At 40.6% G+C, this 22,863-nt stretch overlaps 1 protein-coding gene across 1 annotated transcript; it reads right to left on the bottom strand.

Moving 5' to 3' along the window:
* Window positions 1-1,344: 1,344 nt before the first annotated feature.
* On the bottom strand, window positions 1,345-16,344 carry LOC145958152 (uncharacterized). The gene is made up of 4 exons (XM_083074634.1): window positions 16,012-16,344; window positions 2,039-5,376; window positions 1,664-1,835; window positions 1,345-1,377 (listed from the first exon to the last, which is right to left on the bottom strand). The coding sequence occupies exons 1-4, from the start codon at window positions 16,342-16,344 to the stop codon at window positions 1,345-1,347; spliced, it is 3,876 nt and encodes a 1,291-aa protein (XP_082930760.1).
* Window positions 16,345-22,863: the final 6,519 nt, after the last annotated feature.

Raw genomic sequence — 22,863 nt, 5'->3', positions numbered from 1 at the left:
TAGTACAATCAAAACCCAACCTTGCAGTGAAAGGGATTAATCGGTCCTCTGGAGTGATCAACACTGCCCCAATTCCATGCCCCAGTGCATTAGAAGCTCCATCAAATAACAACATCCACTTCTTTCTATTTATGGACTCTCCCTCCTCAAACAAAGCCATGATATCTTCATCTGGAAAATCATATTGTATTGATTGATAATCGTCTATGGGTTGATGAGCCAAATACTCAGCCAACGCACTGCCTTTAACAGCCTTTTGGGTTACATACACAATATCATACTCTGATAATAACATTTGCCAGCGAGCGATTCGACCCGTTAAAGCAGGCTTTTCAAATATATACTTGATCGGATCCATCTTGGACACTAACCAAGTAGTGTGACTTAACATGTATTGTCTTAAACGTCGAGTAACCCAAGCCAAAGCACAACAGGTTCGCTCTACCAGAGAGTACCTTCTTTCACAATCTGTAAACTTTTTGCTCAAGTAATAGATTGCTTGTTCTTTTCTTCCAGATGCATCATGTTGCCCCAGTGCACAACCCATAGATTCCTCAAGTACCGAGATATACAAAATGAGAGGTCTCCCCGAGGTGGGAGGTACCAAAACTGGAGGGTTTTGTAAATACTGCTTCATCTTCTCAAAAGCTTTTTGACAATCTTCATTCCATATCACTGGTTGACTCTTGCGCAGTAACTTGAAAATCGGATTGCAGGTTGCAGTTAATTGAGATATGAACCTGGCAATATAGTTCAACCTCCCCAAGAAACCACGAACTTCTTTTTCAGTACTTGGAGCTGGCATTTCTAAAATTGCTCTCACTTTGTCAGGATCCACCTCTATACCATTTTCATTAACCACAAATCCCAACAATTTTCCTGACTTCACACCAAAAGTACATTTGGCAGGGTTAAGTCGGAGCTTATACTTCCTTAGCCGCACAAATAGCTTTTGTAGATTTGTGATATGTTCTACCTCCGTCCTGGACTTAGCAATCATATCATCGACATAAACTTCAATCTCTTTATGCATCATATCATGAAACAAAGTCACCATAGCTCGTTGATAGGTTGCTCCAGCATTCTTCAATCCAAAGGGCATCACTTTATAACAAAATGTTCCCCATGATGTAATGAATGTAGTTTTCTCCATATCTTCAGGAGCCAGCCTTATTTGATTATATCCTGAAAATCCATCCATGAACGAAAAGAAAGCATGTCGGGCAGTGTTATCCACTAGAACATCTATATGTGGCAATGGAAAGTCATCTTTGGGACTAGCTCTGTTAAGGTCTCTATAGTCAACACACATTCGAACTTTTCCATCTTTCTTTGGGACAGGAACTATATTGGCAACCCATTGAGGGTACTTTGCCACTGCAAGGAATCCAACATCAAATTATTTCTTTACTTCTTCTTTTATCTTTAAAGAGACCTCTGGCTTCATGCGCCTCAATTTTTGCTTAACTGGTGTGCATTCTGGGTTCAATGGCAAGTGATGCTCAACTATGCTAGAATCCAACCCAGGCATGTCTTGGTATGACCACGCGAAGACATCAGCATACTCAAATAACAACTTAAGCAACTTATTTCTTTCTTCCCCTTTTATAGCAACTCCTATTTTTATTTCTTTTTTATCATTTTCATTTCCCAGATTGATTACTTCAAGTTCCTCTTCATGGGGTTGGATCACCCGATCCTCTTGTTCTATCAACCTTTCTATTTCTGGTGGAGTGCTCAGGTCATTGTCATCTTCTTCAGCCTCATTAATGGGGTGATCAAAATCGTGACATGGGATATTAGCGTTATTATTTTTGGCATGGTTATTATTGAATCTGCAATTTAGGGTTGATGAAAGAAAATGAAGGTTGGAGCAATAAATGAGAGAAAAGAAAGATTAAAGGATAGAGAGAACATATGACAAAAAGATCAAAATGCATTTCATTCATATGATATACTGAAAGACAACATGCAAGCCCATTAACAAAAAGTCATACTAAAATCACGGGAATAATTGTAGAGTTTGTGTGACAATTACTTTGAAATTGAATTAAGAGTCACAGGAAATTCAATGATCTTCCAATTATGGAGCTCTTCACATGGATCACACGGACACACAAAGTTGGCGTGATTATCATCATTATCTTCCTTAATCATAGCCACTTGGTCTGCGTGCACCACCCCTCCACTTTGAAAGCTTTGATAAAGATGACAAATGGGAATCCTCTGAACTTTAGGCTCTCGATTCTCTAGACGAGCCAACCTTTTCTCTCTATTTTCTTCTGCCATTCTTCTTTTATCGGCTTGAGTAGGTTTGTACCCTAACCCCCATCGACCCTTGTTTTCTGGCAATTCTATTAATTTCGTGACTCCTTCCAAGCATGTTCCCAACCCAAGTCCTGGCTGATACCCTCCATTCATCATGACCTTTGCAACCATCATGGATGCACTTGATGGTTGTGGACTTCCCATTGGAGATTCAACATAAGCAGTACTAATTATTTCCAATGACTGAAACGAAGTTTCCAAAGCCTCCTCAGCTGCTTCAATATAACGGGTGGGAGCAGGACAACTCACCAACATGTCTTCCTCACCCGAGACAATCACTAGCTTGTCCTCCACAATAAATTTCAGCTTCTGATGTAAAGAAGAGGGAACAACCCCAGCTGAATGGATCCATGGTCTTCCCAATAAACAACTGTATGCAGGTTTAATATCCATGACTTGAAAAGTTATGTTGAAGGTGAATGGGCCAATTTGGACAGGGATTTCGATCTCCCCCATAACTTCCCTTCGTGATCCATCAAAGGCCCTCACAATCATAGAACTGGGTTTCATATGTGTCCCATCACAAGACAATCGATCCAGTGTTGACTTGGGCATCACATTTAATGAGGACCCATTATCGATAAGCACTCTAGCCAAAATGTGATTTGCGCATTTCACAGAGATGTGTAAAGCCTTGTTATGTCCCCTTCCTTCAGCTGGGACTTCATCATCTGTGAAAGTGAGGTGGTTATTGGCTGTAATGTTACCAACAATGCCGCCAAATGTGTCTAATGTGATGTCATTGGACACATGAGCTTCATTCAAGATCTTCATCAATAATTTTCTATGACTTTCAGAATTCATCAGCACTGATAACAAAGATACCCTTGCAGGAGTATGATTTAATTGATCAATGAGCTTGTACTCACTTTGTCGAATAAACTTAAGAAATTCTGAGACTTCTTCATCCGACACTTCCTTTTTCTTTTTCCCCATGACTTTTTCATCATCTCTCCTCTTAACACTTGAAACCTCTTCATTGATAATTGTATTTTCCTTTTGCTTATGGTTTTTTGTCAAGCCTTCTACTCTTAACTCTTCTGGAGTATAGACTCTACCACTACGGGTCATTCCACCTACTCCTGCGATATTTGTTACGTTGGTTTCTGTAGTGTCAATTCCTTCTTTTTGTTGGGCATTCACATATTCACTTTCTACCTTCATTTCGTAACACCATGGAACCGCCTTAGTGTCCTTGTAATGGAAAGGAGCTGGAATTTGCACAACAAGTGGCTTAAGGGTACTAGGTGTTGACGCGAAAGTGTTTTTTGTGAAAGTGATTACCAGTGGTTTTGGAGTAGTCATGCTGGACTTCTCGTTTGATTGAATCATCAATACATCCTCTTTTGTACGCACCTGGCTCACCTGAACAAAGTTTGAGTTAATCATGCCTTGTAATATTTCCTTGAATTTGCCACATTCCTCAATAGAATGTGTGGTTGTAGGGTGGAAATCGCATACTCCTACTTTGCGAGACTCTCCCTTAATCATCCCATATTTGCACAATTCTGAAAAAATGAATCTCATGGGGGTTCGGATCTTCTCTACTTCTGTCACTTGTGGAGTACATTCTTCTTTGATAGCATTAACCGATGAAGTCCCATGACCTGGAAGTGGATTATTTCTTACATTCGGCTCGCTTTCCTTAAAGCTTAATAATCCTGCATCTATCAAGTCTTGTACCTTGTGTTTCAAACCCCAACATTTCTCAGTTGAATGGCCTATTGCCCCAGCATGATATTCACATTTGGCATTTGAATCAAAACCTCTTGGATATGGAGGTTGGACAGGCTTTATAGGAAGAGGCTCAACTAGAGCATTTTGAACCAGATGTGGTAGCAGTTCAGTGTAGGTCATAGGGATCGGAGCTAGAGTCCTTGGTTGATTATTTCCCCTTCTTTGAGCATTATTCACCATGGGAGGCGAAATTGCCGATTGATTTTCTTGGGGTACTTGAAATTGTGGTGGCGCTGTAGGTGGCCGATAAGGCATTCTAGATGGATAAGGTTGTGGGTATGGTGGCAAAGAAACTGCTGCAATTTGTGGGTTATACATATATTGGGGTCTATAATTGGGTATGAAAGAAATAGGATTGTAGTTAGGTCTGACTGGTGTTGTCATCACTGCATTTGTTTCACCTCCTTTCCTCTTATTTGTGGTTTCTAAGGGTTTCTTGATGGTTGTGGATCCTGTTGTCATGTGTGCAATCTTCCCATTTCTAACTCCCATCTCAACCCTATCTCCAATGATGACCAAATCTGAAAAGTTTGATGATACATTTCCAATCATCCTGTCATAAAAGGGGGATTGGAGTGTATCAATGAACATTGTGACCATCTCTTTTTCCAATAATGGAGGTTGTACCTGAGCAGCTACCCCTCTCCATCGTTGGGCATATTCCTTGAAGGTCTCATTCTCTTTTTTTATCATATTTTGTAACTGTGTGCGATCTGGGGCCATGTCCATATTATACTTGTACTGTTTCAAGAAAGCCTCTGCCAAGTCTTTCCATGTGCGTACTCTTCCTCGCTCCAGGCTCATGTACCAACTTAATGCTGCTCCAATAAGGCTTTCTTGGAAGAAGTGAATCAACAATTTGTCATCATGAGCACAGGAGGCCATCTTTCGACAATACATAGTGAGATGATTCCTTGGGCATGTATCTCCCTTGTATTTATCAAGTTCTGGAACTTTAAACTTGGGAGGAATTATAACATCAGGAACCAGACACAAGTCCACAGCATTGAAACCATAATTGTCGAATCCCTCTATGGCCTTTAATCTATCTTCCAACGATTGAAGCTTATCATCATGGGAAATATCTTCCGAATGACGATGGTGTACAATAACAGTTGGTGCAAGAACTAATCCCTGGTTATTAGGAGGCCTTTCGCCATGACTTACATTAGGTGGTGCATGAGCAATTGAGTGGGTTGGAATTTGTGGGTCATTAGCTTCAAGGGTTAGGTTTTGGGTTTGTGTTTGATGTGATGGGTTTAAGGTGGAGGTAGATGGATTACCCTCAGGAATATTAGCCACTGTAGACCCCTAAAATTGTCCGGGTCGGAAATAAAGCTTGAAGACTCTCGAAGACTGAAGGATAATCAGTCAGAAGGACTCCTGGAAAGCCCTAGGAGGGTTCTCTGTAGGTCTAGAGGTCTTAGAATAGCTAAAAATAAGGAAGTGGAGGGAAAAAGCCCAATACGGCCGTACTGAACTTAATACGGCCGTATTGAAGCTTCAATACGGCCGTACTGAAGTCAGTACGACCGTATTGACACTTCAATACGACCGCCGCGAACTCAATACGGGCGTATTGAAATTTCTGACTTTCAATACGACCGTATTGAACTCCAATACGACCGTATTGAAGTTCAAAAATTTCAATACGGCCGTATTGGCCCTGTAGGCCGTATTGCGCCTATTCCCTATAAATATGACGTCATTTGGACGTCCAACCACACTTTTTTACTCAGTTTTGACTCCCTCCTTGAGTATTTTGGGGTTTTTGAGCAGTGTTCTGCCCTAGAAAACTCTCTGGGAGTCGATCCGACGAAGTTCTTGAGCCCCGAGCCATTTTGCTTGAGGATCGAACCTAGTCGAGGGGAAATCTTTTGGATTCCCTTAGTTAAAATTTTGTTCTAGGAGAGCGAGGAGCGGGCTTGTAGAGCGTGGGAACGCCAAAACGCTTCCCAGTTCATTTTTTTTATAAAAAAGCACGCTTCAAGAGGTTTCCCTTCAATCCTTCCTTTTACTGCTTTCTGTGTGCATATCTAAACTGTCATCATGTAGATAGTCAATTTATAATTGTTTAGAATAAATAGGGGTAATTTAGTAATTTTATACTGTTCTTTTAAAAAATAATCTGTCATAGGGAACCCGAAAGGGGCGCCGTGGGGTGCTAACACCTTCCCCACGCGTAACCGACTCCCTTACCCAACTCTGGTTGTAGTGGCCAAAGTTGATTTTTAAATCAATTGCCTTATCCCTTTTTCCAATGTTTTGAGTAAAACATTGGTGGCGACTCCACGAACCCTCCTTTTATGAAAACCACTAATCCATGGAGGGTCCCGCTTGGGATTAATATGGATTAGTGAGCCTTTTAATAAAATTGCTCGTTTGACGAGGTCTCAGTTTGAGAATAAGTCATTCTAGCAATCCACATTTTTCAAACAAATAAACGAGTCCAACCATCCTTCGCGAATGCCGAAAGCCCGTTTCGGGCCGGTGGCGACAGATGGCGACTCTGCTGGGGAAGCCTCGAGAGTCAGTCCCATTTAGTGACAGATTATTTTTAACAAATAATAGTTAAAATTACTTTATTATCCCTCACTTGTATGATAACATGTTTATCTATTTGGCTTTAATAACTGTTGTATTTTTAAATTTACGCAATTGTTTGAAATAAAAACTGCACACAAACCTTTGCACACAACAGTTCCCTCTATACCCGGGGGCATGAGTGATTAACCATAGGGAGTGGATGTTAGTACGGCCGGTTGTCGAATGGGTCTATAGGTGCCCGTAGACCGTTGTCGGAAAACATCACTCAAGGTGATAACCATGAACTTGAGTCCGACGGTGCGTTGGAACTTTCCATCGACCTACGACGAGAGGAATTGGGTCCCTATAATGGGGGCACCTTGGGGGCCTTTGACCAAGTGAGAACAGTTAGATCCTCCTTGAATATGCACTTTTCTGCAGGAGACCCCTACCTCGTGATTCGCTCGTGACTGTTCGCGGATGAGTGAATTGTTTGTGTAAATGCTTATGTGCAATTGTTTGTGCATTAATAACCTCGTGATAAGGTCTAAAAATAATCCCCATGCATAAAAAACCATGACATGAGAGGAAAGACCATGTGTGAAAATATAATAAAAGTGAGGAGCATGTACATCATTACCAATAAGACATCATGCGTCTTCATGAAAACATACATTTTAGGATCACCAATACCTCTTGACATGAGTGAAAGAGACCCATGACTATAGAGATTCTCCGTTGGGGAGAAATCATAGATAAAGAAGGGTGGTAAACTTCCGTCTTAAAAAGGCAGCGCCTTAAAGATGGAGGTTTATCAAGCTCATGTTAAAGAGTGTATTCATTCCATAAAATAAACTAACTAAACATTCATTTTAGAAAGTGGCTGGTCATCTCTCTGTCCTTACGCGCGCACGGAAAATCAAGAAAATGGAAGCATTGGAGGAGCAAAACAAAAAGCTCACAACCGAGCTTTCACAGCTTAAGGAGCAGATGGCGCAAATGATGGAGCTCATGCGTCATCACAACATCCATGATTCTCATCATAGTGATCATGGGTCCCATCATGAGGGAGAGGAGGAAGAGCATGAAAAAGATCCTCCAAACGCCGTACCCCTTGGGGCAGGAATTATAATAAAAGAGCCCGAGGTATCAAAGGAACAATTCCATGCCCTCGAGGATCGGCTAAGGGCTATGGAAGGGCACGACTTTGACATTAAGGATGCCGCCGACATGTGTTTAGTGAGGGACATTCAATTCCCTCCTAATTTTAAAGTGCCAGATTTCCCAAAATACGTGGGATCGACTTGCCCTAAAAGTCATCTCACCATGTATTGTCGCAAGATGGCTGCATATGCCACAAATGAAAAGCTCTTGATCCACTGCTTTCAAGAGAGCTTAGCTGAAACTGCACTTAACTGGTATATGCAGCTAGATGGAAATCTAGTACACACATGGAGGCAGTTGGCCGCCGCCTTCCTCAAGCGCTACAAATACAACATCGACCTAACACCCGATAGGTCTGATCTTCAAGCCTTGAGTAAAAAGAACGATGAATCCTTCAAGGCGTACGCCCAACGTTGGAGGGAGTTGGCGGCACAGATAGAGCCCCCGCTGTCGGATAAGGAGACGGTGTCCTTATTCATCAACTCGTTGACTGGTCCCTATTACGATAAGATGATAGGGAACACAACGACACTCTTCTCGGACATCATCACCATAGGAGAAAGGGTGGAACAAGGACTTAAAAGTGGGAAGCTGGTTAAGCCTTCCCAATCATATGAAGCTAAGAAGGCCTTTGGGAAGAAGAAGGAAGGAGGAGTCAACGCTGTAACCATTGCTCCGTCTTCTTCCGCTTCGAAGTCAGGCAAATCGCAAAACAACTCTGTGAAGAAGTTTGATAGACTTCCGACCACTTATAGCGATCTCCTGCCGAAGCTAGTAGAGGCGCGTCTTATAGCTTACATTCCACCAAAGAAGGTGAATCCACCCTACCCCGATTGGTACAATCCACAAGACAAATGTCTATACCACTCGGGGGCACAAGGGCATTCAACGGAGAACTGCCGAGCTCTCAAGTATAAGGTCCAAGACCTTATCGACGCTGGGTGGGTCACTTTCGATTCGACGGCGCCCGACGTGAGCAAGAATCCTCTACCGCAGCAGGAGTAGAGAGAAGGGCAAGCCATGATAGGGCCCCTCCACATTTTTTTTTTTCTTTTAGGGACTCATGATCAGTACCCGAGATCATGAGGACCTTTTCATGTAAATAAAGGGTTTTGTACAGTTTTACACTCATATATCAATAAAAAGGCATTTTTCACACATTATTCTCGCATTTTTGTTCTATTCTCTCTCTCTCATTTATATTAATAAACTCTAAACCTAAACAGAACCAATAAATAATCATGTCTGTGATTGCTCGCTCTGATCGGGATCCGAAAGCCGAGGGTGAATGGGTTGAGTTGGACAGTGATGAGGAGACCATCTCTCCGGATCTGCAAAGACTGCTAGATCAAGAAGCTCGTCTACTCCAACCGAATCAAGAAGAATTGGAGACCGTGAATTTGGGGCAAGGTCAAGAATTGAAAGAGGTCAACATTGGGACCCGTATCAGTGATGGAATAAAAACGCAATTAATTCAATTATTGAGGGAATACAAGGACGTATTTGCATGGTCGTACCATGATATGCCCGGGTTGGACTCCAACATTGTCGAACACAAGTTGCCCTTAAAAGAGGGGTTTCGACCTATTAAGCAAAAGCTTCGACGAATCAAGCCCGAATGGTCCTTAAAAATTAAGGAGGAGGTGGAAAAACAATTGGACGCGGGATTTTTGGTTGTATCCCAGTATCCCGAATGGCTGGCTAACATTGTGCCAGTCGTCAAAAAGAATGGGAAAGTTAGAGTGTGTGTTGATTATAGGGATTTGAATCGTGCCAGTCCAAAGGACGATTTTCCCTTGCCACATATTGATACACTCGTGGATCACACCGCCACAAACACACTCTATTCCTTCATGGATGGATACTCGGGGTATAATCAAATCAAGATGAATATAGAAGACCGCGAGAAAACTTCTTTCATTACACCCTGGGGAACTTTCTGCTACAGGGTGATGCCCTTTGGACTTAAGAATGCGGGTGCCACCTACCAACGAGCGATGGTGACTCTATTCCACGATATGATCCACAAAGAAATTGAAGTATACGTGGATGACATGATCGCAAAGTCGAAAGACGAAATGGACCACATCCAATATTTGAGAAAATTATTCAATCGGCTTCGTAAGTATCAGCTTAAGCTAAACCCAGCTAAGTGTACTTTCGGAGTTCGGTCGGGTAAGCTTCTTGGGTTCATCGTCAGTGAAAAAGGCATAGAGGTGGACCCCGATAAAGTAAAGGCAATAATGGAAATGCCTCCTCCTAAAACTGAGAAAGAAATTAGAGGATTCCTCGGCAGGGTGAACTACGTCGCAAGGTTCATCGCACAATTGACTGACACGTGCAAACCAATATTCAAGCTGTTGCGCAAGAATCATTCCGAAACTTGGGATGAGAATTGTCAACGAGCTTTTGACAAGATCAAACAGTGCTTGGCCAATCCACCAGTATTGGTGCCGCCTGTCGAGGGAAGGCCATTAATCCTCTATCTAACAGTGCTTGATGAGTCCATGGGAGCCGTGCTAGGGCAACAGGACGAAACTGGAAAGAAAGAACAAGCCATCTACTACCTGAGCAAAAAGTTCCTTGATTATGAAACCCGCTACACGCCATTAGAAAAGACTTGCTGTGCGTTAGCGTGGGCAACACAAAGGCTCAGGCAGTACATGATAAGGCATACTACTTGGTTGGTTTCCAAAATGGACCCAATTAAGTACGTGTTCGACAAACCAATAATCACTGGGAAGATTGCCCGATGGCAAGTGCAATTATCAGAATTTGACATCATACATGTCACACAAAAGGCCATCAAGGGTAGTACCTTAGCTGATTACCTAGCACACGGGCCGACCAATGACTATCAATCCCTTCAGGATGATTTCCCCGATGAACATGTAATGAGTATACAACATGAAGATCCTAAGGACGATGCGTGGACCATGTATTTTGATGGAGCCTCCAACATGCTTGGACAGGGGATCGGGACAGTGTTAATCTCCCCACAAGGAAAGCATATCCCTCTAACAGCAAGACTCAATTTCGACTGTACAAATAATATGGCCGAATACGAGGCTTGCGCATTAGGAATCCAAGCGGCTATCAATAATGGTATCCTCAAACCAAAGTATTTGGAGATTCGGCTTTAGTCATCCATCAGCTACGAGGAGACTGGGAAGTCCGAAATCCTAAACTGATACCATATGTTGAGCATATCAAAGATTTGACACAATTCTTCCAAATTGTCATCTTTGAATACATTCCAAGGGAGGAGAATCAGTTCGCTGACGCCCTTGCTACACTATCATCGATGTTCGCCTTGGATAAGGAGCATGAAATGCCCATCATCAATATCCGGCGGCACGATAAGCAAGCGTTTTGCCTACTGATAGATGAAGCTGTTGACGATCATCCATGGTTCCATGACATCAAACAATATCTGTCAAAAGGGGAATATCCTGATATGGCCAGCGATAATGATAAAAAGCATATCCGAAGAAGGGCCATGGGATTTCTGTTGATTGGAGAAACCCTCTACAAAAAGAATTATGACTCGGTCTTGTTGAGATGTATAGACCAAGTCGAAGCTCAAAATATAATCAAAGAAATACATGAGGGGGTTTTTGGTACCCATATTCCCGGGCCTGCAATGGCTAAGAAAATCCTCAGAGCAGGATATTATTGGTCGACCATTGAAAAGGATTGTTACCAATACGTCCGGAAATGCCACAAGTGTCAAGCATATGCCGACAATATTCATGTCCCACCAACGCCACTCAATGTTCTGGCTTCACCATGGCCATTTGCAATGTGGGGCATGGATGTTATTGGACCCATCGAGCCAAAGGCATCCAATGGACATAGGTTCATCCTTGTGGCCATTGACTATTTCACCAAATGGGTAGAAGCGGCATCGTATGCTCATGTGACCCGAAAGGTGGTAACATCCTTCATCAGAAAGAATATCATATGCAGATACGGTATTCCCGATAAAATCATCACTGATAATGGATCCAATTTGAACAATAAGATGGTGGAAGAGCTGTGCAAAGAGTTCAAAATCCAGCACCATAACTCTTCCCCATATCGACCAAAGATGAATGGGGCAGTCGAGGCAGCCAATAAGAATATCAAGAAGATAGTACAAAAGATGGTTGTCTCATTCAAAGACTGGCATGAGATGCTACCCTTCGCTCTCCATGGTTATAGGACTTCAGTACGTACATCCACAGGAGCTACTCCATTCTCCCTTGTTTATGGAATGGAGGCAGTTCTGCCGGTTGAAGTCGAGATACCGTCTCTGAGAGTAATCATGGAAGCAAAACTTTCCGAGGCAGAATGGGTTCAAAGTCGATACAACCAATTGAACCTTATCGAAGAAAAACGACTGAACGCCGTATGCCATGGTCAAGCCTACCAAAGGAAGGTCAAAAAGGCTTTCGACAAAAAAGTCCATCCTCGAATCTACCATGAGGGAGAGCTGGTGATGAAGAAATTGCTACCAGCTCAAAAGGACAAAATCGGAAAGTGGGCCCCAAATTACGAAGGACCATACGTGGTGAAGCGAGCCTTCTCCGGAGGAGCATTGATTCTCACAGACATGGACGGAGAAGAACTTCGATACCCAGTCAACGCTGACATGGTAAAGAAGTATTATGCTTGAAGACGTTGCTTGCATCAGCCCGCTAGGATGAAAACCCAAAAAGGGCATCCTAGGCAAAAGTTAGGGCAAAACAAAAAGCCCGCCAGTACAAGGGTACTAGGCAAAACAAAGGCAAAATTATCCCCGCTAGGACACGTCCTAGGCAAAAATTAGGGAAAAAAAGAATAAGATGCAAAAAGTAAAGCAAGCAACGATCACGTGAACTGAAAACCGAAAGGCGGTTCAAGTGATAATCTTCTAGAAGCAAGCGTCTTGCAGTATCTACACTCCTGGCTCAGGCATCTCACCCGAAACAACTAGGGAAACGGGAAGAGCAGCAATTACAAATATAATTGTTTAAGCCAAAAATGTATAGCCCACCTTGGCCAGCCATTCTTCAGAAATTCCCTTTGTAAATCTTTCTGTGTAAACATTTGTGAATATCAATAAAATATCCATTTGTTTCTTTTCTTTCTTGACCTTGTGATTATGCCTTTAAAATTGATGTTTCTAAAAATTGTACGAAACTCTTAATAATCGGTCAATAAAAGAAAATTGGAGGGGTTCCTGTAAAATCCATAATCTCCTGCATAAAGGCTCACAAAAATACTCCCTCACGTCAATGACAGAAAGTCCTCCAAGAAGAAGAGGATAGGGAGAGCCACCCACTTTTCTAAATAAATGAACAAAAATAAAAATTGTATTGCATTTGTGCATCACACACATATTAGTTGCACATTCAAAGACCTTATCATGAGGCAACTACATAAAATAGAAAAATAGAAAATTGCTTGTGTATGACAGCAGCAAGCAGAATACAAAGATTCAGAAAATCAGCAGCATCATACAGAATAATTGAGCCTGGAGAGGCTTGCCGAAAGAATACTCTCAAAATAACTGAGCCTGGAGAGGCTCGCCGAAACAATACTCCTCATCCCCCACATTTCAGAATAACTGAGCCTGGAGAGGCTCGCAGAAATAATACTCCCCAAAGAAACCTCAACTCACGCTCTTGGACTCAAAATCCCCAACAAGAGCTATCAAAGCAAGATCGACGACATCCTCAATGGAAGTACGATCACCCAAGCAGAATATCCAAGTCAAAGGACTTAAACTTCCTCAGTGAAGATAGCTCTCCAACTCAAGTGTCGAGTGAGGCTAAGCCTGTAGAGGCTTCCTAAATAATACTCTGGGGTACATAAGATCCCCAAATCCCCAGTCGCCTATTCAAGAGGCATCCCTGCAGAAGGAGAAAAAATAAAAAAAATCAATAATCATTCCCCAAGTGGAATCTGGCTCTCAGCCAATCATTGAACGTCAAGCTGATATGCCTAACAGAAGAGGCTAATCAAAATCAACGACAATATCCCCCAGTGGATAACAGCCTACACAGAGGCAGCAAAATCAGAAAACCAAAAGAGACACCCGAACAAGGATAACCGGGATACTCCACCAACGTCGAAAGGACGTCAGCCAATCATAAGGCACCGCTCACATCAGAAAGAGCATCTTTGTGTCTACACCCCAAAGGAATCAAAAATTCCCCAGTGGGCACCAACTACGCAATGGAAAGTTGGGACACAAGAACCTATGAGTAACTGCACATCCCCTAGACGGATCCCTGCGTTATCCAGCCCCTAGTGGCACAAAATCGAAAAACAACCGTCGAAGCAGCATCGTGGACTGTGGAGACAAAATCATCACAAATCCCTGGAAAGGAGATATTCACGCTACCCCGTCGTCACAAACACGGAGGTATGCAGCTTCCGGCTCGGGCAATGAGCGAAGCTATCTCTGGAAAAGGGGTACACACTGCTTACCGTTGTCACAAGGGTACTTAGCTTCCGGCTCAAACAAAGAGTAAAGCTAAGCCTGGAGAGACGGTACTTACAGCTTCCAGCTTGGGCAACAAGCAAAGCGAGGCCTGGAGAGGCGAAACTCACACTGCTCACCATCGTCACAAAGGTACTTGGTTTCCGGCTCGAACAAAGAGTGAAGCTAAACCTGGAGAGACGGTACTTACAGCTTCCAGCTTGGGCAACAAGCAAAGCAAAGCCTGGAGAGGCGAAACTCACACCGCTCACCGTCGTCACAAAGGTACTTAGTTTCCGGCTCGAACAAAGAGTGAAGCTAAGCCTAGAGAGGCGGTACTCAACCATCAGCGTCATCAGAGGCGCGTTGATGTCCAACTTCCAGCTCGAGCGTCGAGTGAAGTTGACCTTAGAGAAGGTAAACTCAGCTACCAAGGATGTCAAAAGCGCCGAGGTATGCACCCACCTGGAGAGGCTACTCAACATTTTTCCACCGGAAGACGCTACAAGTCAGAAGGTCGGCACAATACCCGGACAATTGGGTCAACTCCTTTACTTGTCAGCCGATACACCAAAAGGCCGTCCGACTAAGTAAAGGGGGGGCAGCTGTAGACCCCTAAAATTGTCCGGGTCGGAAATAAAGCTTGAAGACTCTCGAAGACTGAAGGATAATCAGTCAGAAGGACTCCTGGAAAGCCCTAGGAGGGTTCTCTGTAGGTCTAGAGGTCTTAGAATAGCTAAAAATAAGGAAGTGGAGGGAAAAAGCCCAATACGGCCGTACTGAACTTAATACGGCCGTATTGAAGCTTCAATACGGCCGTACTGAAGTCAGTACGACCGTATTGACACTTCAATACGACCGCCGCGAACTCAATACGGGCGTATTGAAATTTCTGACTTTCAATACGACCGTATTGAACTCCAATACGACCGTATTGAAGTTCAAAAATTTCAATACGGCCGTATTGGCCCTGTAGGCCGTATTGCGCCTATTCCCTATAAATATGACGTCATTTGGACGTCCAACCACACTTTTTTACTCAGTTTTGACTCCCTCCTTGAGTATTTTGGGGTTTTTGAGCAGTGTTCTGCCCTAGAAAACTCTCTGGGAGTCGATCCGACGAAGTTCTTGAGCCCCGAGCCATTTTGCTTGAGGATCGAACCTAGTCGAGGGGAAATCTTTTGGATTCCCTTAGTTAAAATTTTGTTCTAGGAGAGCGAGGAGCGGGCTTGTAGAGCGTGGGAACGCCAAAACGCTTCCCAGTTCATTTTTTTTATAAAAAAGCACGCTTCAAGAGGTTTCCCTTCAATCCTTCCTTTTACTGCTTTCTGTGTGCATATCTAAACTGTCATCATGTAGATAGTCAATTTATAATTGTTTAGAATAAATAGGGGTAATTTAGTAATTTTATACTGTTCTTTTAAAAAATAATCTGTCATAGGGAACCCGAAAGGGGCGCCGTGGGGTGCTAACACCTTCCCCACGCGTAACCGACTCCCTTACCCAACTCTGGTTGTAGTGGCCAAAGTTGATTTTTAAATCAATTGCCTTATCCCTTTTTCCAATGTTTTGAGTAAAACATTGGTGGCGACTCCACGAACCCTCCTTTTATGAAAACCACTAATCCATGGAGGGTCCCGCTTGGGATTAATATGGATTAGTGAGCCTTTTAATAAAATTGCTCGTTTGACGAGGTCTCAGTTTGAGAATAAGTCATTCTAGCAATCCACATTTTTCAAACAAATAAACGAGTCCAACCATCCTTCGCGAATGCCGAAAGCCCGTTTCGGGCCGGTGGCGACAGCCACAGGTGGCGTGTATCCCGGAGGTAAACCATATGGAGGTAATGGAACTTGGCCTTGAAGGTTTGAAGTGGAAACATGATGGTCATTTTCTGAGGTCGTTAGGATGACAGGTGGTGTGTACCTTTGAACATTCGGGTTGGGTTGCGTGCGTGGAGTAAACCCAGGAGGGTAATCAGGTGACTCATGAGGCTGTTTAGACGACTCTCCATTTGCCCCTTTTTTGGATTCCATTGACTGCAACAAGTCCAAAATTTTTCCCATTTGTTCTTTCAACTGATTTACATCTCCTCTCAGCTCCTCATGCTGTTGCTCCAAGTCATCTACCATCCCTTCCATGATTTTGGTCTTTGTACGTGTCCCGTAAGGGTGTCGAAGGGATGCTTTCTTTGCCTCAATAATTGTTTTCTTTTATAAAAACTGTATAAGAAAATTTAATGAGTATGTAATGATATGAAAATGTGACTATGCATCATGTATGTGAAAATGTTAAATTGTTGGAGAGACATAAATCACATGAATCACGTGGATCATCTTTCTTTAATTGTTTCTTAGATCGTCACGTTCTAGGTACTAGGTCATGGAATCAGTGGATCTTTGTGATCATTATCAATTAAACTTTTCCTTTAGAATGTCACATTCTAAGTACTAAGCGTAATATGAAACGAGTAGCTTTTGCATGAACATCCTCTCTTAGCTGGCAAATTTTATTAATAACAATAGTATAATACATCATGATAACTTAAATTATTCACCGCTAACAACCATCTCTCTCATTTTTGCTATCATATCTCTACAGTATTCAAGGAAGTCATAAATTTCTTTGGGAGTGGAATGTGGGATTGCCATTCCCTCAGCTCGTTGTAGTAGGTGAGAAGTGTCATGGAGCATGTTTTTAACTTGCTGAACTCGATCCACAAGATTATATGCCCAAATTCTTTGATTTTCTTCATGTATTCCGATGACGTCCCTTAATTGCCTTATTTCTTCCTGTAGGCCCATAACCTGATGATTTTTCTCTCCCAATGTGGCTTGATAGTCCATATTCAGATTGAAATTTAGTCTTTTTTCATCTTGAACTCTACTTTCATACTCAGCCACTACCCTTTTGAGTTGTTCTTTCAAATCCTCCAGTTGTTTTTGTGCCGCTTTTTCAGCTTTTTTGGATGTTTCCCAAGCCTCTCTCCATCGTTCACCATCAACCCTAGCTTGATCACGTTCATTTCTTCGCATCTTTAATTCTGTGGAAGCGGCCTCTAAACAACTGCGGGTATTCAACTTACTTTCTTCTTCAATTCTCGCTCGCTTATTGGCTAGTTCAACACATTGTCTTACTTGGGAAATTTCTCTTTGCATTGCTTGATACTCTTGGCGGGCCTGTATTAACTCCCTCTTTATATCTTCTTTTTCTTTCTCAGATTTAGCCAACTCTTTTTTAAGTTTTTCGACCTCTTCTTGACTCATGGGTTCTTGAATTGGCATTTCTTTAATAACTGGAATAGGACCTTGGAATGGTAATTTAACATGTTGGACTCTCTCATTGAGCCACTGCTGATAACTCAACTCCACATTACAATTTCTTTTTCCCAATTCCCTCCCTTTTTTAATCACTTTATCCCAAGACTGTCTAATCTTGTTAAGCAAATCCAACTCCTTAGTCATATCATAGACCATGAAAGGAGTGATCGAATCTTCAACCGGTGGGCTCCTAATCGGATAACCGAGTTGTCTCAACGCAAGAGAGGGATTGTAGTTTACACATCCTTTTGTACCCATGAGTGGTACGTTTGGGAAATCTCCACATTGACAAATCACTTTATCGATGTTTTGTTCTCGCAAGTACCAAGAAATGGTCTTTTCGCTAAGATTAGCTATGCTGTAAGCCCATTCACTCTTATTTTTAATCTCAATCTGACTTCCTCTCTTGAACATGTAGGATGTGAACCACAAGTATAGTATTGGTATACAACACAAAATTGTCCCACCCTTTTTTTCATGACGCAAGGTAAGAGAATGATATGTATCTGCAAGAATGGCTGGTACAGGACTTCTTTTCTCATGTTTGAAAGCTAAGAAGACATCAATTGCAGCAAAGTCAATAAAGTTTTCAATGTTTGGGAATAAGACAATCCCATAAATAATGAGGGCGAGCACATCCATGAAAGCACCCCATCTCTCATTCTCTGCTAAGCTTAGCGCATATCGCTCAAGGTTAGTTCGCGAGAAACCTTCAATTCCCCCTTTCGTCTCTTTCTTGCTTGCTAGTTCTCTGACATTAGTCCCTAAGGAGATGGCAACTTTGGCTAATGAAGGATAATGTCCCATGTACATATACGGATTTTTATTTCCTAAGCCAATACCTAGTATTTGTTCGAATTCCTCAAGTAATGGTGCCAGTTGAAAATCTTGAAAAAGGAAGGATCTCAAGGGAGGATCATAAAATTGGGCTAGGGCAGTGACAGCTCCCTCTTGTACGTCTACTTCCAATAGGTTAAGGATTTTTCCATATCGAACAACAAAAGTTCGTCGCTGACCGCCTTTTAACATGTTACTGAGAGTTCTCAAACTGCTCAAGTTAGTTTGTCTGACCTTTAACTTTAAAGTTTTCCTTAAACCTGATTCCATGACTTCTCGAAAGGTGTTCACAGCGACTTAAGTCTTTATGACTCTCCAACAACCTAGAAATGAATGCAGCATGCTATCAATGAAGTTATCTATTTTATTTTATGGGATTCTTTTTGAAATGCATGATAGGATGTAAGAGTTTATTTTTTAAAATTTTCACGAAATGAAATGCATGATACTTGTTATGAAATGAAAAAAAAAAATCTTTTTTTTTTATGTTTTATGTAATTTGAAAATAGAGGTAGAATATTGCTCCTGTGATACTTAACAAGGGCATTCCTAAGTTGAAAGCTCTATAGACCCCTAATATGTGTTCCTCTCAAAAGAGTGGGACTATGGTTCTAAAACAGGTTCCTAGAGCCAATAACCCTTCTTAGGATATTAATCACAATAATAGGTAAACTATTAGAGATGATAATACCCTAGAAAGGATCAAACTCTAGGTGAGGCCTTCATAATAACCAAACAAGATGTTCATCAAGAAGGTTACTACTACTCAACCTCTTACTTATCATAAGTTGCACTCAAGTCCGGGCATAGGACCCCACTCATAAACGTGTGTGAAATTGTGTAAGTGAAGTGTGTGAAAGGAGCAGTCCTACACTATCCAATCTACAAAACACAACACAAATGATATAGAAAATAAAATTCTTCTACCCTAAAGTTCAAATTACACAACACATATTTAAAATTAATGCAAATAAAATAAACAACAAATAAGAGACATAAACCAAAGATAACAACAATAATAAAAATAAAACAAAAGTGAGAAAAGCATTTTTAAAAATTATTAATTAGTTTAACTAATTATTATAGGCTCGACTCTCAAACAGTCCCCAGTGGAGTCGCCATCTGTCGCAACATCTGTCGCAACCGAAATCGCGATGGGACGGCGAAAAATAAATGGAAAAGAGGAGTCGCCACCAATGTTATTTTTATATGGAAAAACATTGGAAAAAACCATAAAGTAGAAAACAGTCTACGAAAACCAAATTTTGAGTTCGGGAGTCAATTACGTGTGAGGAAGGTATTAGCACCTCACAATGTTCGTCCTAAGACGATTACCTTTAATTAATTAAACTAATTATTTATAATTTATAAAAATATTTATCTCACTAAAATAATCAAATATATTTTATTTTTTTTTGGGCTCGACAAGATTTAATTCTTGCTCCTACGTATCTTCATGTACAATGAAGAATCAGAGTTACGTAGTTCTTTGTGGAAAATATTTGAGTGTTGACGTTTTTTAATTAAATATTATTTTAGTGAAATATAGGATTCTTGAACCGTCACAGCTCATTCATCCTAAGAATATAGAATTGACTAAAGTGTACACCAAAATCAATTCAATAGAATTATAATTAAAATTATTGTTATAGATGTTATGATCTTAAAATTTCTTGGTAGAACATTTTTTATTTTTACTCTCACTTTTGGAAAAAAATTTAAAGATAAGCTGTCACAACTTACTTTGAATTCCAAAGGTTAAAAAAGATGTCACATCTAATTAACCATTCCTTTAATAAAATTTTGATATAATAACTTCAAATATTTATATTGAATATTGTAATATTATATTTGATTTTTAATCATATTTTAAATTTAGTTTTTTTTATGATAATAAGTTGTCACAACTTATATCCTTAAGTTCTAGGATTAAATGAATATCACATTCAAATAATCTCTTTTTTATAGATATAATTTATATTATATATTAATAAAATATTACTGTAAATATTATTATTGTTGTTGGTTGTTATAAATATCTAGCACCTTAAAAAAAACTAACTTAATCAATAAAATCAAGTAAACTAATTTTGTTAAAACAAGAAATAGATATTATCATCTAAGATTAAAGGGATACCACATAAAAATAATTTTTTAGAGAAAATAGATATTATTAATTTTTAAAAATAAATTATTATTATTATTATTATTATTATTATTATTATTATTAAAGTAACTATTACTATTATCCAAAGAAAAAAACTAATGTACATAAATAACAAAATAATTTAATCTACCACGATATACTACATTGTTTTCTATGGTTAAAAACCCATTATCATAAAATATTAATATAATGCATACCTTAAAAAATGTGATGTAAAAAGGAGAACATTGAAAAGAATGGAATAAAATAAAATAAAAATGGGCTAAGAACAAAGGAGGTATGATAAGCCTACATGGCTTGATGCAACGTGAGTGGGTGAGAAAAAAAAGATGGCATTGACCCACTTTGAGCCCACCATGGAACATGAAAACAAGATAGGACAAAAGAATAGGAAAAGAAAGAAAGAAACAAAAAGGGAAAACGAAAAACAAATGGGTCAAGCATTAATTCGTAGCAGCAGGGCAAAAACAGAGAAAAATGAAAAGGAAATCGCCTTCACTATCGCTGCTGCTGGAAATTGCCTCCGGTGTTGGCATGCGGCAGTGCATGAAGGTTCTCGGGATAACTTATTCAATTGTATTTCCCTGGTAGTGTTTGTTAACCCATTTTATGTATCTCTTTCATTATGGCCAGGTTTTATTCATAAAATGATTTGCTGAAGTTTGAGGGGAAGGGTTCCGATTCCATAAATAAATTTTGTTTTAATCAAAGAAAATTGGAGAAAGTAATTGATACCTACACTATTTTAGTCTCTTGCTTGATCTTCCGCTTGAGTCCTCCGTGCTTCCCCTCGCTCCCTTTTCTCCGTCCTCCCCCTTTTTTCCTGCCCTCTGTTTTTGTTCTCCTTTTATGGTTCTTCCCCCTCCGCTTTTGGCAACTGCCCTTTTGTTTTTTTTCATTTTTTTCCTCTCTTTTATCAATTGTTTATAAGCACCGAAAATTTTTTCAAAGCTTCCGTGAAGTCTCCAACTGCTCCCTTTGATCTGTCTCTTTTTTTTTGCTACCAGCTTGCTAAGTTTGAAATTCTAAGAATTGTTTTACCGCATGGGGTCCCAAAACCAAGACTTTCTTACTAGTACCAAGACTTTGGCTTCATCTATTTGGCATTTTCTGAGTTTTTTTATTTAAAAAAAAAAAATTGGTGTTTACACCTCTCCAGGCTCAATTACCGTGAGAGTATTATTTCGGCAAGCCTCTCCAGGCTCAGTTATTCTGTGAAAGAGTATTATTTCGGCAAGCCTCTCCAGGCTCAATTATTCTGTATGATGCGGAATCTTTGTCTTTTTTGTCGAATTTTGACTTTTTCTGTATTTTTGCCTTTTTTGTCATTTTTCGGCTTTTGTTGACTGCTGTCATACACAAGCAATTTTTCTATTTTTTTATTTTATGCGATTGCCTCATGATAAGGTCTTTGAATGTGCAACTAATGTGTGTGTGATGCACAAATGCAAGTTTTATTATTTAATGTTTTTTAGAAAAATGAATGGCTCTCCCTATCCTCCTTTTCTTGGAGGAATTTCTGTCATCGACGAGAGGGAATATTTTTGTGAGCCTTTTATGCAGGAGATTATGAATTTTATAGGAACCCCTCCAATTTTCTTTATTGACTGATTATTAAAGGAATTTCGTACAATTTTTATGAAATACCAATTTTAGAGGCATAATCACATGGTTAAGAGAGAAGAGAAAGTGAATAGATATTTTATTGATATTCACAAGTGTTTTTACAGAAAGATATACAGAAGGAATTTCTGAAGAATGGCTGGCCAGGGTAGGCTATATACATTGGGCTTAACAATTATATATGTAATTGTTGCTCTTTACGCTCCCCTAATTGCTTCGGGTGAGATGTCTGAGCCAGGAGCGTAGATGCTGCAAGACGCTTGCTTCTAGAAGATAATCACTTGAACCGCCTTTCGGTTTTCGACTCAAGTGATCGTTACTTGCTTTGTTTTTGCATCTTATTCTTTTGCCCCTAATTTTTGTCTAGGACGTATCCTAGCGGGGGATAAATTCGCCTTTGTTCTGCCTAGTACCCTTGTACTGGCGGGCTTTTATTTTTCCCTAATTTTTGCCTAGGACGCCCTTTTCGGGTTTTCATCCTAGCGGGCCTATGCAAGCAACGTCTTCAAGCATAGTACTTCTTTACCACGTCAGCGTTGACTGGGTATCGAAGTTCTTCTCCATCCATGTCTGTGAGGGTTAATGCTCCTCCTGAGAAGGCTCGTTTTATCACTTATGGTCCTTAGTAATTTGGGGCCCACTTTCCGATTTTGTCCTTTTGAGCTGGTAGCAATTTCTTCATTACCAGCTCTCCCTCATGGTAGACTCGAGGG

This window comes from Cajanus cajan, chromosome 5, assembly GCF_000230855.2.
Source record: "Cajanus cajan strain Asha chromosome 5, NIPB_CcT2T_4, whole genome shotgun sequence".
Lineage (NCBI taxonomy): Eukaryota > Viridiplantae > Streptophyta > Magnoliopsida > Fabales > Fabaceae > Cajanus > Cajanus cajan.
Note: the sequence above shows the minus strand (reverse complement) of the source record. Positions and strands in the feature narration are given on the sequence as shown.

Bases quoted from the DNA above. Each gene is read 5' to 3' on its own strand.
- LOC145958152 (XM_083074634.1), bottom strand. From the start codon at position 16,344: ATGGAAGGGATGGTAGATGACTTGGAGCAACAGCATGAGGAGCTGAGA. The intron at 5,377-16,011 runs GTGGCTGTCGCC...GGACAATTTTAG, and splicing joins CTCCGGGATACACGCCACCT to GGGTCTACAGTGGCTAATAT. The intron at 1,836-2,038 runs GTAATTGTCACA...CCTAAATTGCAG, and splicing joins ACTCTTAATTCAATTTCAAA to ATTCAATAATAACCATGCCA.